We start from the raw sequence: 17,114 nt of genomic DNA on the forward strand, positions 1-17,114 counted from the left end.
AGCCATAAAGTAGAAACAAACCAATGTCCATCAGCTGATGAATGAATAAATAAAATATGTTGTGGTATGTCCTTATAATAGGTATTATTGGTCCATGAAAAACATACATAAAAACATTATGCTAAATGAAAGAAGCCAGTCACGGCAAAGCAATATATTATATGCCTCTATGTATACTAAATGTTCCAAATAGAAAGAAAGTAGATTAAAGATTGTCTAGGGCTGGGAGGGGAGGAGGAGGAGAATGGAGGAATCTGGGAGGCGATGAATTAAGGGTACTGAATTAGGGGAACATGGTTTCTCTTTGGGGAGATAGAAATGTAAAATTTTGGTAAAGGTTGCACATCTCTGTAAATATACTAAAATCCATTAATTTTTGCATTTTATTTTATTTATTTTATTTTTGAGACGGAGTTTCGCTCTTGTTGCCCAGGCTGGAGTGCAATGGCATGATCTCGGCTCACCGCAACCTCCGCCTCCCAGGTTCAAGCGATTCTCCTGTCTCAGCCTCCCGAGTAGCTGGAATTACAGGTGCATGCCACCACACCCAGCTAATTTTTTTTTTTGAGATGAAGTCTTGCTCTTGTCTCCCATGCTGGAGTTCGATGGCACGATCTTAGCTCACTGCAACCTCCGCCTCCTGGGTTCAAGCGATTCTCCTAATCTCTCTCTAATGTAGCTGGGATTACAGTTGCCTGCTATCACGCCCGGCTAATTTTTGTATTTTTAGTAAAGACGGGGTTTCACCATGTTGGCCAGGCTGGTCTCGAACCCCTGATCTCAGGTGATCTGCCTTCCTCGGCCGCCCAAAGTGCTGGGATTACAAGCGTGAGCCACTGAGCTGGGCCAATTTTTGCATTTTACATAGATGAATTATATGGTATGCTAATTATATCTTACCAAAAATTGAAAAAAAGGAATAGTACTATCAGCCCCAATGTGCCCATCATCAATATTCTACATGTTTCCAATGTTATTGTATCTGTTCGCCTACAGTCGAGGCCCTGATATCCTGTTTGATTTTCTTGAATTGCCAAAATTTGCATACATGCTTACAAAAATAATGCCTGTTGAATTTGCTAGATATGTAAAGGTTTGGAGCAAATCAGGTGTATTAAATTTATTAATATGGTTTGAAATGTCTAAGGCAATAATTCCCAAACTTCGTTGAGGGAGGAGGAAAGCTTTTAAAATCCCATTGCCCAGGTGGCATCCCATACTGTTACTGGGAATTATGCATTGGGATGGATCCTTTAACCGAGGAGATTATTATAGCTGGAGCTCTGAACCAGCAATCTCAGTTCTTGTGATAGTGAGCAAAGAACTACAAACTAACACCAAAATGCAAGCTTAAAGCAAAGTTTATTGAAGCACAATAATACACTCTGAGGGACAGCGGGCTTATTTCTGCGAAGTGAACTCAGCACTTCTTTACAGAGCTCAAGGTGCTTTTATGGGGTTTGTGGGGAGGAGTTGAGGTTTGGGCTGTATCTGAGTGACAGGATGATGTTATTTGATTGAAGTTTATAGCTATACAATCTAAAATTAAACTGTGCATGGTCTTACCTATAATTCGTTAAGAAAAGCCTCCCAGGGATGGGGGGCAAAACTGTATGTAAATTCTATTATAATGATGGTATGATGAACTTGGGGTGAATTTGAAGACAGGCTTTTGTGTTGTTGGGCATGTGCCACCTTAGGGAATTTCCACCTGTACCCTCCTTTCTCTTTCTCCAGGATATTTTGGCCACAGACTTTATCATAAACTACATCCCTCAGGGTGGCATTAGGGTAGTCTTGGGCCTGAACTTAGGTGGGCCAGTGGCTGTCTTAGTGACAGCCTTTCCGCTCTCTTCTGTCATCCCCTCCCAACTGCTAATGTCTAACTACCTAACAATTACCCATTAAATCAGTGTGTCTGGGGTTAGGAGCAGGCCTCAATATGTTTAATCATTCTCCAGATAGTCCCAATACTGTAAAGTTTGTGAAACACTTGTCAGATAATTCAATTATGAAGGCTGTGGAAGGTGTTTCAGTAGGATCTAATTGGTTAATGTTATGACTTAATTAATTTGAATCAAAAGACAAAATGAAAAAGCTTTATATTTCTAAGTCAAATAAGACATAAGTTGGTCTAAGGTTGAGATAAAATTTTTAAATGTATGATTGAATTTTGAAAATCATAAATATTTAAATATCTAAAGTTCAGATCAGAACATTGCGAAGCTACTTTCCCCAATCAACAACACCCCTTCAGGATTTAAAAACCAAGGGGGACACTGGATCACCTAGTGTTTCACAAGCAGGTACCTTCTGCTGTAGGAGAGAGAGAACTAAAGTTCTGAAAGACCTGTTGCTTTTCACCAGGAAGTTTTACTGGGCATCTCCTGAGCCTAGGCAATAGCTGTAGGGTGACTTCTGGAGCCATCCCCGTTTCCCCGCCCCCCAAAAGAAGTGGAGATTTAACGGGGACGTGCGGCCAGAGCTGGGGAAATGGGCCCGCGAGCCAGGCCGGCGCTTCTCCTCCTGATGCTTTTGCAGACCGCGGTCCTGCAGGGGCGCTTGCTGCGTGAGTCCGAGGGTTGCGGGCGAACTAGGGGCGCGGCGGGGGTGGAAAAATCGAAACTAGCTTTTTCTTTGCGCTTGGGAGTTTGCTAACTTTGGAGGACCTGCTCAACCCTATCCGCAAGCCCCTCTCCCTACTTTCTGCGTCCAGACCCCGTGAGGGAGTGCCTACCACTGAACTGCAGATAGGGGTCCCTCGCCCCAGGACCTGCCCCCTCCCCCGGCTGTCCCGGCTCTGCGGAGTGACTTTTGGAACCGCCCACTCCCTTCCCCCAACCAGAATGCTTTTAAATAAATCTCGTAGTTCCTCACTTGAGCTGAGCTAAGCCTGGGGCTCCTTGGACCTGGAACTCGGGTTTATTTCCAATGTCAGCTGTGCAGTTTTTTCCCCAGTCATCTCCAAACAGGAAGTTCTTCCCTGAGTGCTTGCCGAGAAGGCTGAGCAAACCCACAGCAGGATCCGCACGGGGTTTCCACCTCAGAACGAATGCGTTGGGCGGTGGGGGCGCGAAAGAGTGGCGTTGGGGATCTGAATTCTTCACCATTCCACCCACTTTTGGTGAGACCTGGGGTGGAGGTCTCTAGGGTGGGAGGCTCCTGAGAGAGGCCTACCTCGGGCCTTTCCCCACTCTTGGCAATTGTTCTTTTGCCTGGAAAATTAAGTATATGTTAGTTTTGAACGTTTGAACTGAACAATTCTCTTTTCGGCCAGGCTTTATTGATTTGCAATGTGCTGTGTAATTAAGAGGCCTCTCTACAAAGTACTGATAATGAACATGTAAGCAATGCACTCAGTTCTAAGTTACATTCATATCTGATCTTATTTGATTTTCACTAGGCATAGGGAGGTAGGAGCTAATAATACGTTTATTTTACTAGAAGTTAACTGGAATTCAGATTATGTAACTCTTTTCAGGTTACAAAGAACATAAATAATCTGGTTTTTTGATGTTATTTCAAGTACTACAGCTGCTTCTAATCTTAGTTGACAGTGATTTTGCCCTGTAGTGTAGCACAGTGTTCTGTGGGTCACACGCCGGCCTCAGCACAGCACTTTGAGTTTTGGTACTACGTGTATCCACATTTTACACATGACAAGAATGAGGCATGGCACGGCCTGCTTCCTGGCAAATTTATTCAATGGTACACTGGGCTTTGGTAGCAGAGCTCATGTCTCCACTTCATAGCTATGATTCTTAAACATCACACTGCATTAGAGGTTGAATAATAAAATTTCATGTTGAGCAGAAATATTCATTGTTTACAAGTGTAAATGAGTCCCAGCCATGTGTTGCACTGTTCAAGCCCCAAGGGAGAGAGCAGGGAAACAAGTCTTTACCCTTTGATATTTTGCATTCTAGTGGGAGAGATGACAATAAGCAAATGAGCAGAAAGATATACAACATCAGGAAACCATGGGTGTTGTGAGAAGCAGAGAAGTCAGGGCAAGTCACTCTGGGGCTGACACTTGAGCAGAGACATGAAGGAAATAAGAATGATATTGACTGGGAGCAGTATTTCCCAGGCAAACTGAGTGGGCCTGGCAAGTTGGATTAAAAAGCAGGTTTTCTCAGCACTACTCATGTGTGTGTGTGGAGGGGGGGGGGTGGGGGCGGCGTGGGGGTGGGAAGGGGGACTACCATCTGCATGTAGGATGTCTAGCAGTATCCTGTCCTCCCTACTCACTAGGTGCTAGGAGCACTCCCCCAGTCTTGACAACCAAAAATGTCTCTAAACTTTGCCACATGTCACCTAGGAGACAAACTCCTGGTTAAGAAGCTCGGGTTGAAAAAAATAAACAAGTAGTGCTGGGGAGTAGAGGCCAAGAAGTAGGTAATGGGCTCAGAAGAGGAGCCACAAACAAGGTTGTGCAGGGGCCTGTAGGCTGTGGTGTGAATTCTAGCCAAGGAGTAACAGTGATCTGTCACAGGCTTTTAAAAGATTGCTCTGGCTGCTATGTGGAAAGCAGAATGAAGGGAGCAACAGTAAAAGCAGGGAGCCCAGCCAGGAAGCTGTTACACAGTCCAGGCAAGAGATAGTGGAGTGGGCTGGGTAGGAACAGAAAAGAGAGTGACAAACCATTGTCTCCTGAATATATTCTGAAGGAAGTTGCTGAAGGATTCCATGTTGTGTGAGAGAAAGAGAAGAATTGGCTGGGTGTGGTAGCTCATGCCAAGGAGGAGGCCAAGGAGAGCAGATTCCTGAGCTCAGGAGTTCAAGACCAGCCTGGGCAACACAGCAAAACCCCTTCTCTACAAAAAATACAAAAATTAGCTGGGTGTGGTGGCATGCACCTGTGATCCTAGCTACTCGGGAGGCTGAGGTGGAGGGTATTGCTTGAGCCCAGGAAGTTGAGGCTGCAGTGAGCCATGACTGTGCCACTGTACTTCAGCCTAGGTGACAGAGCAAGACCCTGTCTCCCCCGACCCCCTGAAAAAGAGAAGAGTTAAAGTTGACTTTGTTCTTTATTTTAATTTTATTGGCCTGAGCAGTGGGGTAATTGGCAATGCCATTTCTGAGATGGTGAAGGCAGAGGAAAGAGCAGTTTGGGGTAAATCAAGGATCTGCATTTGGACATGTTAAGTTTGAGATTCCAGTCAGGCTTCCAAGTGGTGAGGCCACATAGGCAGTTCAGTGTAAGAATTCAGGACCAAGGCTGCGCACGGTGGCTCACTTCTGTAATCCCAGCACTTTGGTGGCTGAGGCAGGTAGATCACTTGAGGTCAGGAGTTTGAGACAAGCTTGGCCAACATGGTGAAACCCCATGTCTACTAAAAATACAAAAATTAGCCTGGTGTGGTGGCGCACGCCTATAGTCCCAAGTTTTCAGGAGGCTTAGGTAGGAGAATCCCTTGAACCCAGGAGGTGCAGGTTGCAGTGAGCTGAGATTGTGCCACTGCACTCCAGCCTGGGTGATAGAGTGAGACTCTGTCTCTAAAAACAAACAAACAAACAAACAAACAAAAAACTGAAGGAATTATTCCTCAGGATTTGGGTCTAATTTGCCCTGAGCACCAACTCCTGAGTTCAACTACCATGGCTAGACACACCTTAACATTTTCTAGAATCCACCAGCTTTAGTGGAGTCTGTCTAATCATGAGTATTGGAATAGGATCTGGGGGCAGTGAGGGGGTGGCAGCCACGTGTGGCAGAGAAAAGCACACAAGGAAAGAGCACCCAGGACTGTCATATGGAAGAAAGACAGGACTGCAACTCACCCTTCACAAAATGAGGACCAGACACAGCTGATGGTATGAGTTGATGCAGGTGTGTGGAGCCTCAACATCCTGCTCCCCTCCTACTACACATGGTTAAGGCCTGTTGCTCTGTCTCCAGGTTCACACTCTCTGCACTACCTCTTCATGGGTGCCTCAGAGCAGGACCTTGGTCTTTCCTTGTTTGAAGCTTTGGGCTACGTGGATGACCAGCTGTTCGTGTTCTATGATCATGAGAGTCGCCGTGTGGAGCCCCGAACTCCATGGGTTTCCAGTAGAATTTCAAGCCAGATGTGGCTGCAGCTGAGTCAGAGTCTGAAAGGGTGGGATCACATGTTCACTGTTGACTTCTGGACTATTATGGAAAATCACAACCACAGCAAGGGTATGTGGAGAGGGGGCCTCACCTTCCTGAGGTTGTCAGAGCTTTTCATCTTTTCATGCATCTTGAAGGAAACAGCTGGAAGTCTGAGGTCTTGTGGGAGCAGGGAAGAGGGAAGGAATTTGCTTGCTGAGATCATTTGGTCCTTGGGGATGGTGGAAATAGGGACCTATTCCTTTAGTTGCAGTTAACAAGGCTGGGGATTTTTCCAGAGTCCCACACCCTGCAGGTCATCCTGGGCTGTGAAATGCAAGAAGACAACAGTACCGAGGGCTACTGGAAGTACGGGTATGATGGGCAGGACCACCTTGAATTCTGCCCTGACACACTGGATTGGAGAGCAGCAGAACCCAGGGCCTGGCCCACCAAGCTGGAGTGGGAAAGGCACAAGATTCGGGCCAGGCAGAACAGGGCCTACCTGGAGAGGGACTGCCCTGCACAGCTGCAGCAGTTGCTGGAGCTGGGGAGAGGTGTTTTGGACCAACAAGGTATGGTGGAAACACACTTCTGCCCCTATACTCTAGTGGCAGAGTGGAGGAGGATGCAGGGCACGGAATCCCTGGTTGGAGTTTCAGAGGTGGCTGAGGCTGTGTGCCTCTCCAAATTCTGGGAAGGGACTTTCTCAATCCTAGAGTCTCTACCTTATAATTGAGATGTATGAGACAGCCACAAGTCATGGGTTTAATTTCTTTTCTCCATGCATATGGCTCAAAGGGAAGTGTCTGTGGCCCTTGCTTTTTATTTAACCAATAATCTTTTGTATATTTATACCTGTTAAAAATTCAGAAATGTCAAGGCCAGGCACGGTGGCTCACCCCTGTAATCCCAGCACTTTGGGAGGCCGAGGCGGGTGGTCACAAGGTCAGGAGTTCGAGACCAGCCTGACCAACATGGTGAAACCCGTCTCTAAAAAAATACAAAAATTAGCTGGGCACAGTCATGCGCACCTGTAGTCCCAGCTAATTGGAAGGCTGAGGCAGGAGCATCGCTTGAACCTGGGAAGCGGAAGTTGCACTGAGCCGAGATCGCGCCACTGCACTCCAGCCTAGGCAGCAGAGTGAGACTCCATCTTAAAAAAAAAAAAAAAAAAAAAAGAGAATTCAGAGATCTCAGCTATCATATGAATACCAGGACAAAATATCAAGTGAGGCCACTTATCAGAGTAGAAGAATCCTTTAGGTTAAAAGTTTCTTTCATAGAACATAGCAATAATCACTGAAGCTACCTATCTTACAAGGCCGCTTCTTATAACAATGCCTCCTAGGTTGACCCAGGTGAAACTGACCATCTGTATTCAATCATTTTCAATGCACATAAAGGGCAATTTTATCTATCAGAACAAAGAACATGGGTAACAGATATGTATATTTACATGTGAGGAGAACAAGCTGATCTGACTGCTCTCCAAGTGACACTGTGTTAGAGTCCAATCTTAGGACACAAAATGGTGTCTCTCCTGTAGCTTGTTTTTTTCTGAAAAGGGTATTTCCTTCCTCCAACCTATAGAAGGAAGTGAAAGTTCCAGTCTTCCTGGCAAGGGTAAACAGATCCCCTCTCCTCATCCTTCCTCTTTCCTGTCAAGTGCCTCCTTTGGTGAAGGTGACACATCATGTGACCTCTTCAGTGACCACTCTACGGTGTCGGGCCCTGAACTACTACCCCCAGAACATCACCATGAAGTGGCTGAAGGATAAGCAGCCAATGGATGCCAAGGAGTTCGAACCTAAAGACGTATTGCCCAATGGGGATGGGACCTACCAGGGCTGGATAACCTTGGCTGTACCCCGTGGGGAAGAGCAGAGATATACGTGCCAGGTGGAGCACCCAGGCCTGGATCAGCCCCTCATTGTGATCTGGGGTATGTGACTGATGAGAGCCAGGAGCTGAGAAAATCTGTTGGGGGTTGAGAGGAGTGCCTGAGGAGGTAATTATGGCAGTGAGATGAGGATCTGCTCTTTGTTAGGGGGTGGGCTGAGGGTGGCAATCAAAGGCTTTAACTTGCTTTTTCTGTTTTAGAGCCCTCACCGTCTGGCACCCTAGTCATTGGAGTCATCAGTGGAATTGCTGTTTTTGTCGTCATCTTGTTCACTGGAATTTTGTTCATAATATTAAGGAAGAGGCAGGGTTCAAGTGAGTAGGAACAAGGGGGAAGTCTCTTAGTACCTCTGCCCCAGGGCACAGTGGGAAGAGGGGCAGAGGGGATCTGGCATCCATGGGAAGCATTTTTCTCATTTATATTCTTTGGGGACACCAGCAGCTCCCTGGGAGACAGAAAATAATGGTTCTCCCCAGAATGAAAGTCTCTAATTCAACAAACATCTTCAGAGCACCTACTATTTTGCAAGAGCTGTTTAAGGTAGTACAGGGGCTTTGAGGTTGAGAAGTCACTGTGGCTATTCTCAGAACCCAAATCTGGTAGGGAATGAAATTGATAGCAAGTAAATGTAGTTAAAGAAGACCCCATGAGGTCCTAAAGTAGGCAGGAAGCAAATGCTTAGGGTGTCAAAGGAAAGAATGATCACATTCAGCTGGGGATCAAGAAAGCCTTCTGGATCTTGAAGGAGAAGCTGGATTCCATTAGGTGAGGTTGAAGATGATGGGAGGTCTACACAGACGGAGCAACCATGCCAAGTAGGAGAGTATAAGGCATACTGGGAGATTAGAAATAATTACTGTACCTTAACCCTGAGTTTGCGTAGCTATCACTCACCAATTATGCATTTCTACCCCCTGAACATCTGTGGTGTAGGGAAAAGAGAATCAGAAAGAAGCCAGCTCATACAGAGTCCAAGGGTCTTTTGGGATATTGGGTTATGATCACTGGGGTGTCATTGAAGGATCCTAAGAAAGGAGGACCACGATCTCCCTTATATGGTGAATGTGTTGTTAAGAAGTTAGATGAGAGGTGAGGAGACCAGTTAGAAAGCCAATAAGCATTTCCAGATGAGAGATAATGGTTCTTGAAATCCAATAGTGCCCAGGTCTAAATTGAGATGGGTGAATGAGGAAAATAAGGAAGAGAGAAGAGGCAAGATGATGCCTAGGTTTGTGATGCCTCTTTCCTGGGTCTCTTGTCTCCACAGGAGGAGCCATGGGGCACTACGTCTTAGCTGAACGTGAGTGACACGCAGCCTGCAGACTCACTGTGGGAAGGAGACAAAACTAGAGACTCAAAAAGGGAGTGCATTTATGAGCTCTTCATGTTTCAGGACAGAGTTGAACCTAAACATAGAAATTGCCTGAAGAACTCCTTGATTTTAGCCTTCTCTGTTCATTTCCTCAAAAAGATTTCCCCATTTAGGTTTCTGAGTTCCTGCATGCCAGTGATCCCTAGCTGTGACCTCTCCCCTGGAACTGTCTCTCATGAACCTCAAGCTGCATCTAGAGGCTTCCTTCATTTCCTCCGTCACCTCAGAGACATACACGTATGTCATTTCATTTCCTATTTTTGGAAGAGGACTCCTTAAATTTGGGGGACTTACATGATTCATTTTAACAACTGAGAAAAGCTTTGAACCCTGGGACATGGCTAGTCATAACCTTACCAGATTTTTACACATGTATCTATGCATTTTCTGGACCCGTTCAACTTTTCCTTTGAATCCTCTCTCTGTGTTACCCAGTAACTCATCTGTCACCAAGCCCTGGGGATTCTTCCATCTGATTGTGATGTGAGTTGCACAGCTATGAAGGCTGTACACTGCACGAATGGAAGAGGCACCTGTCCCAGAAAAAGCATCATGGCTATCTGTGGGTAGTATGATGGGTGTTTTTAGCAGGTAGGAGGCAAATATCTTGAAAGGGGTTGTGAAGAGGTGTTTTTTCTAATTGGCATGAAGGTGTCATACAGATTTGCAAAGTTTAATGGTGCCTTCATTTGGGATGCTACTCTAGTATTCCAGACCTGAAGAATCACAATAATTTTCTACCTGGTCTCTCCTTGTTCTGATAATGAAAATTATGATAAGGATGATAAAAGCACTTACTTCGTGTCCGACTCTTCTGAGCACCTACTTACATGCATTACTGCATGCAATTCTTACAATAATTCTATGAGATAGGTACTATTATCCCCATTTCTTTTTTAAATGAAGAAAGTGAAGTAGGCCGGGCACGGTGGCTCACGCCTGTAATCCCAGCACTTTGGGAGGCCAAAGTGGGTGGATCACGAGGTCAGGAGATCGAGACCATCCTGGCTAACATGGTGAAACCCCATCTCTAATAAAAATACAAAAAATTAGCTGGGCGTGGTGGCAGACGTCTGTAGTCCCAGCTACTCGGAAGGCTGAGGCAGGAGAATGGCATGAACCCAGGAGGCAGAGCTTGCAGTGAGCCGAGTTTGCGCCACTGCACTCCAGCCTAGGTGACAGAGTGAGACTCCATCTCAAAAAAATAAAAATTAAAATTAAAAAATGAAAAAAAAAAGAAAGTGAAGTATAGAGTATCTCATAGCTTGTCAGTGATAGAAACAGGTTTCAAACTCAGTCAATCTGACCGTTTGATACATCTCAGACACCACTACATTCAGTAGTTTAGATGCCTAGAGTAAATAGAGAAGGAAGGAGATGGCTCTTCTCTTGTCTCATTGTGTTTCTTCTGAGTGAGCTTGAATCACATGAAGGGGAACAGCAGAAAATAACCAACTGATCCTCAGCTGTCATGTTTCCTTTAAAAGTCCCTGAAGGAAGGTCCTGGAATGTGACTCCCTTGCTCCTCTGTTGCTCTCTTTGGCATTCATTTCTTTGGACCCTACGCAAGGACTGTAATTGGTGGGGACAGCTAGTGGCCCTGCTGGGCTTCACACACAGTGTCCTCCCTAGGCCAGTGCCTCTGGAGTCAGAACTCTGGTGGTATTTCCCTCAATGAAGTGGAGTAAGCTCTCTCATTTTGAGATGGTATAATGGAAGCCACCAAGTGGCTTAGAGGATGCCCAGGTCCTTCCATGGGGCCACTGGGGTTCCGGTGCACATTAAAAAAAAAAATCTAACCAGGACATTCAGGAATTGCTAGATTCTGGGAAATCAGTTCACCATGTTCAAAAGAGTCTTTTTTTTTTTTTTTTTGAGACTCTATTGCCCAGGCTGGAGTGCAATGGCATGATCTCGGCTCACTGTAACCTCTGCCTCCCAGGTTCAAGCGATTCTCCTGCCTCAGCCTCCCAAGTAGCTGGGATTACAGGCGTGCACCACCATGCCCGGCTAATTTTTGTATTTTTAGTAGAGACGGGGTTTCACCATGTTGGCCAGGCTGGTCTCGAACTCTCCTGACCTTGTGATCCGCCTGCCTCGGCCTCCCAAAGTGCTGAGATTACAGGTGTGAGCCACCCTGCCCAGCCGTCAAAAGAGTCTTAATATATATATCCAGATGGCATGTGTTTACTTTATGTTACTACATGCATTTGGCTGCATAAATGTGGTACAAGCATTCTGTCTTGAAGGGCAGGTGCTTCAGGATACCATATACAGCTCAGAAGTTTCTTCTTTAGGCATTAAATTTTAGCAAAGATATCTCATCTCTTCTTTTAAACCATTTTCTTTTTTTCTGGTTAGAAAAGTTATGTAGAAAAAAGTAAATGTGATTTACGCTCATTGTAGAAAAGCTATAAAATGAATACAATTAAAGCTGTTATTTAATTAGCCAGTGAAAAACTATTAACAACTTGTCTATTACCTGTTAGTATTATTGTTGCATTAAAAATGCATATACTTTAATAAATGTACATTGTATTGTATACTGCATGATTTTATTGATGTTCTTGTTCATCTTGTGTATATACTTAATCGCTTTGTCATTTTGGAGACATTTATTTTGCTTCTAATTTCTTTACATTTTGTCTTACGGAATATTTTCATTCAACTGTGGTAGCCGAATTAATCGTGTTTCTTCACTCTAGGGACATTGTCATCTAAGTTGTAAGACATTGGTTATTTTACCAGCAAACCATTCTGAAAGCATATGACAAATTCTTTCTCTCTTAATATCGTACTATACTGAAAGCAGACTGCTATAAGGCTTCACTTACTCTTCTACCTCATAAGGAATATGTTACAATTAATTCATTAGGTAAGCATTTGTTTTATATTGGTTTTATTTCACCTGGGCTGAGATTTCAAGAAACACCCCAGTCTTCACAGTAACACATTTCGCTAACACATTTACTAAACATCAGCAACTGTGGCCTGTTAATTTTTTTTAATAGAAATTTTAAGTCCTCATTTTCTTTCGGTGTTTTTTAAGCTTAATTTTTCTGGCTTTATTCATAAATTCTTAAGGTCAACTACATTTGAAAAATCAAAGACCTGCATTTTAAATTCTTATTCACCTCTGGCAAAACCATTCACAAACCATGGTAGTAAAGAGAAGGGTGACACCTGGTGGCCATAGGTAAACGTACCACGGTGGTCCGGTGACCAGAGATGCAGCGCTGAGGGTTTTCCTGAAGGTAAAGGAATAAAGAATGGGTGGAGGGGCGTGCACTGGAAATCACTTGTAGAGAAAAGCCCCTGAAAATTTGAGAAAACAAACAAGAAACTACTTACCAGCTATTTGAATTGCTGGAATCACAGGCCATTGCTGAGCTGCCTGAACTGGGAACACAACAGAAGGAAAACAAACCACTCTGATAATCATTGAGTCAAGTACAGCAGGTGATTGAGGACTGCTGAGAGGTACAGGCCAAAATTCTTATGTTGTATTATAATAATGTCATCTTATAATACTGTCAGTATTTTATAAAACATTCTTCACAAACTCACACACATTTAAAAACAAAACACTGTCTCTAAAATCCCCAAATTTTTCATAAACTCAGTTTTAAACTAACTTCTTTTCAAACCACAATCTGATTTAACAATGACTATCATTTAAATATTTCTGACTTTCAAATTAAAGATTTTCACATGCAGGCTGATATTTGTAATTGTGATTCTCTCTGTAGGCTTTGGGTATAATGTGTTCTTTTCGTTTTTTGCATCAGCGATTAACTTCTACACTCTAACATGTAGAATGTTACTACAATATTAAAGTATTTTGTATGACAATTTTATTTGAAAGCCTAGGATGCCTTGACATCCTGCATACATTTATTACTTGATATGCATGCATTCTGGTATCTCAAGCATTCTATTTCTGAGTAATTGTTTAAGGTGTAGAAGAGATAGATATGGTGGATTTGGAGTTGATACTTACATATTTTCTATTTCTTGGATGGATGAATTTGTACATTAAAAGTTTTCCATGGCAGAAATCTTTTCAAAAACTTTTTTTTTCCGGGATGGATTGAAGGCCCTGATTTCACCACAATGCAATATATTAATGTAGCAAAATTGTACTTGTACCCCATGAATATATATAATCTTAAGAAAATTTTTTTAGCCAATTATTATTACTTACTAGATATTAGGCTGTGTTCTGAATCTTAATTTAATTCCTTCAAAGAATCTTATGAGGTAGGTAGGAGCTATTGCTGCTATTCTGTTATGCTTATGTTGCTGTTATGAAACCAAGGCACAGAGAGGTTAGTTAACTTGCTGAAGGAAATGATTGTGCTGGATTTTTATTCTAGCCATTCTGGAATAACAACTACACAACCTTATGTCTGAGCCAAGGAAACATACGGTGTGGCAACAGTTACCATGTTTTTAGGAACAGCAGCAATCCTAATGTTTGCTGCAGGGAAAAAGGAATCTCAGAATTTGCCTGATCCCTATAATTTTTTTCCTAAATATTTTGAAATATCTTTCAGATGTATTTTAAAATTTAAGGATATTTTGTTCCGTTCATACAGAATTTTTTTTTTTTTTCTCGAGATGGAGTCTCACTCTATCACCCAGGCTGGAATGCAGTGGCATGATCTCGGCTCACTGCAACCTCTGCCTCCTGGGTTCAAGTGATTTTCCTGCCTCAGCCTCCCAAGTGGCTGAGACTACAGGCGCATGCCACCATGCACGGCTAATTTTTTTTGTATTTTTAGTAGAGATGGAGTTTCACCATGTTGGCCAGGCTGGTCTCGAACTCCTGACCTCAAATGATCCGCCCTCTTTGGCCTCCCAAAGTGCTGGGATTACAGGCGTGAGCTACTGCGCCCAGCCAAATTTCTAACTTGTTTTGTTGTTGTTGAGACAGGGTCTCAGTCTGACACCAAGGCTGGTGTGCAGTACTGCGATCACGGCTCACTGCAGTCTCGACCTCCTGAGCTCAAGTGATCCTCCCACCTCAGCCTACTGAGTAGCTGGGACCACAACGCCTGGCTCATTTTTTTCTATTATTTATTGAAACGGGTTCTGGCTATGTTGCCCAGGTTGGTCTTGAACTCCGGAGCTCATGCGATCCACCCACCTCAGCGTCCGAAAGGATTATCAGGAGTGAGCCACCGTGCCCGGCCAAATTTCTAACTTTTGAATTGACATATTCATTTATTCTCTTTATCATTCAGGGAGAAATTTGGGGATGGATAGCCTTGAAGCATCATCCACCAAGTTATTTTATACACCAGATTTAGATACAAAGTATTTTTTTATTATTTAAAAAAATCAAATTCTAGCTTTTACTCTGAAGATTCTAAAAAGAATTTTGGAGTCTTTAATTCATACTTTGGGGGCAGGGGAATAAGTACCAATATTCGTATAACTTTCAGTGCAAGTCACGTTAGCTAACTGTAGTCTATTGAGTTAAATATCCTTGATTTATTCCTTAAAACTGAGTCACCATGACGGCACTTTTTTGTTTTTTTTTTTTTCGAGACGGAGCTCGCCCTGTCTCCCAGGCTGGAGGGCAGTGGTGCGATCTCGGCTCACTGCAATCTCCGCCTCCCAGGTTCAAGCGATTCTCCTGCCCCAGCCTCCTGAGTAGCTGAGACTACAGGCACACACCACCACGCCCAGCTAATGTTTGTATTTTTAGTAGAGACAGGGTTTCATCATTTTGGTCAGGCTAGTCTCGAACTCCTGACCTCGTGATCGGCCTGCCTCGACCTCCCAAAGTGCTGGGATTACAGTCATGAGCCACTGCACCTGGCTGAATGGCACTTTCATAAAACAGTAAATAACCAACTTCACTACTGCCCCCAAGAGTTTTACTATGTATATGAGGGCATCTGTTTTAAGTATGGGTATAATGTTACGGGTTTTTCTTTGTGTAAGTTTGGGTTCACAATTTCATCATTAAAACAAATGTAAAATACTTTGTGCTTTTTGTGTGCTATTAAGAAAGTATTCAAGGGAATTTTGAAAATCAAATTTAATTACTCTCATGTTTGTAAAATTTTTGAAACAAATGTTTAAGAGAGGATAATGTTAGAAATTATCTTTCCAGCCAGACCTGGTGGCTCACGCCAGTAATCCTAGCATTTTGGGAGGACAAGGTGGGCAGATCACTTAAGCCCAGGAATTCAAGACCAGCCTGGACAACACAGGGAAAGCCCATCTCTACAAAATATACAAAATTAGTGGCCGAGCGTGGTGGCTCACGCCTGTAATCCCAGCACTTTGGGAGGCTGAGGCGGGCAGATCACCTGAGGTCAGGAGTTCGAGACCAGCCTCAACATGGAGAAACCCCGTCTCTACTAAAAATACAAAATTAGCCGGGCGTGGTGATGCATGCCTGTAATCCCAGCTACTCGGGAGGCTGAGGCAGGAGAATTGCTTGAACCTGGGAGGTAGAGGTTGCGGTGAGCCGAGATCCCACCATTGCACTCCAGCCTGGGCAACAAGAGCGAAATTCCATCTCAAAAAACAAAACAAACAAACAAACAAAATTAGTCAGGTGTGGTCGTGCACACCTGTAGTCCCAGCTACTTGGGAGGCTGAGGTGGGAGGATCACTTGAGCCCGGGGAAGTGTAGGCTACCATGAGCCATCATGGTGCCACTGTACTCCAGTCTAGGAAAAAAATAAACATTAAAAATTTTAAAAACTTAAAAAAAGAAAAGAAATTTTCTGTCCAGATATCTTTATTTTTAACAAATCGAAGTGTATTAATAGTGTTTATGGGAGAGTGCCCACACAAGGACAGCAAGCCTAGGAAGTGCAAGTCAAGAAAACTTTTTGTGAAATAATTTAAACTGAAAAGAAAAAGCAGAGATTTTTTTCTAGAAAAGTAAGGAGTGGAGGTAAAAAAAAACCACAGCAGAGACACAGGTATGCTACGGAACCAAAGGTGTGCCAATGGTACTGACAGTTTAATTCAGAAAAAAATGAATCAGAAAATGGATATTTTTAAATAAGTTAGGTTGCTGAAAAAGAGAAATGCAGTGAAGCCTTAGATGGGAGTGAGATAAATCAGCCATTGGCTAGAGAAGTTTCTTGCCCAAGACCAGTGGTGATGTCCCCAAATGCCTGGAAACAACTGTTGTGACATTATAAAGCCCCCATAGTCTAAGTTGGGTGAGACTATACTTATGCATTTTCTCACCTGTAATATAGCTCAAAAGTATTTCTACTCTGGGATTTCTTTACATTTTACTAAAGCGCAATTATATACTTAAAACTGATAGTGTATGCTGGGCTGCTAGTCATTCTCAACCCTGGCCAATTATCAGAATTGTTTGTTGAATATACAGGTGCCATATATAGGTGCATACACACACACACACACATACACACACACACACACGCCATATTTCATTCCTCATATCGAATATTCTGAGAGAGTTAGTTTGTGGAGGGTAGTTCTGGACAATTTATATTTTCATAAGACCTCTGGTTATTTTTTTTTAAGTAGAGATGAAGACTTGCTATGTTGCCCAAAATGGTCTTGAACTCCTGAGCTCAAGCGATTCTCCCAACTCAGCCTCCTGAAGTGCTGGGATTACAGCCGTGAGCCACTGCATCAGGGCAAGACCTCTGATTAATATCATAGATTTATTTGTTCGAATGCTTCATGTATCCTCTCAACCACAACTTGTTTGCAGAGTTTTAATCTGAAGGGCTTAGGTCTCTTGTTCAATGAATGAG

The 17,114-nt window shown here is 43.5% G+C and overlaps 1 protein-coding gene and 1 long non-coding RNA gene across 5 annotated transcripts; one reads left to right on the forward strand and one right to left on the reverse strand.

Moving 5' to 3' along the window:
- Window positions 1-1,379: 1,379 nt before the first annotated feature.
- Window positions 1,380-11,892, forward strand: HFE (homeostatic iron regulator). Of its 4 annotated transcripts, XR_010112390.1 has the most exons (8): window positions 1,380-2,569; window positions 5,903-6,166; window positions 6,376-6,651; window positions 7,746-8,021; window positions 8,180-8,293; window positions 9,247-9,279; window positions 9,465-9,588; window positions 9,787-11,892. XR_010112390.1 is itself a non-coding variant. In XM_063605181.1 (7 exons), exons 1-7 carry the CDS (start codon window positions 2,494-2,496, stop codon window positions 9,470-9,472), a joined length of 1,047 nt encoding a protein of 348 aa, XP_063461251.1. In that variant the 5' UTR covers window positions 1,380-2,493; the 3' UTR covers window positions 9,473-11,892. The 4 variants fall into 4 exon arrangements, 2 of the variants coding, with proteins under 2 accessions (XP_063461251.1, XP_008959320.1); XM_063605181.1 differs by having other exon boundaries at window positions 9,465-11,892; XR_010112391.1 differs by lacking the exons at window positions 9,247-9,279; window positions 9,465-9,588; window positions 9,787-11,892 and having other exon boundaries at window positions 7,746-8,087; window positions 8,180-8,281.
- On the reverse strand, window positions 10,736-15,247 carry LOC134730580 (uncharacterized). Its single transcript, XR_010112392.1, has 2 exons — window positions 12,703-15,247; window positions 10,736-12,599 (listed from the first exon to the last, which is right to left on the reverse strand). It is a non-coding gene; the product is annotated as an uncharacterized LOC134730580 (long non-coding RNA).
- Between the last annotated feature and the right edge of the window lie 1,867 nt (window positions 15,248-17,114).

The sequence above is a fragment of the Pan paniscus genome, chromosome 5, assembly GCF_029289425.2.
Source record: "Pan paniscus chromosome 5, NHGRI_mPanPan1-v2.0_pri, whole genome shotgun sequence".
Classification (NCBI taxonomy): Eukaryota; Metazoa; Chordata; class Mammalia; order Primates; family Hominidae; genus Pan; species Pan paniscus.

Coding starts and splice junctions, on each gene's coding strand:
- HFE (XM_063605181.1), top strand. CDS start 2,494: ATGGGCCCGCGAGCCAGGCCGGCGCTTCTCCTCCTGATGCTTTTGCAG. Junction 2,570..5,902: donor CCTGCAGGGGCGCTTGCTGC/GTGAGTCCGAGG, acceptor CTCTGTCTCCAG/GTTCACACTCTCTGCACTAC. Junction 8,022..8,179: donor GCCCCTCATTGTGATCTGGG/GTATGTGACTGA, acceptor TTTCTGTTTTAG/AGCCCTCACCGTCTGGCACC.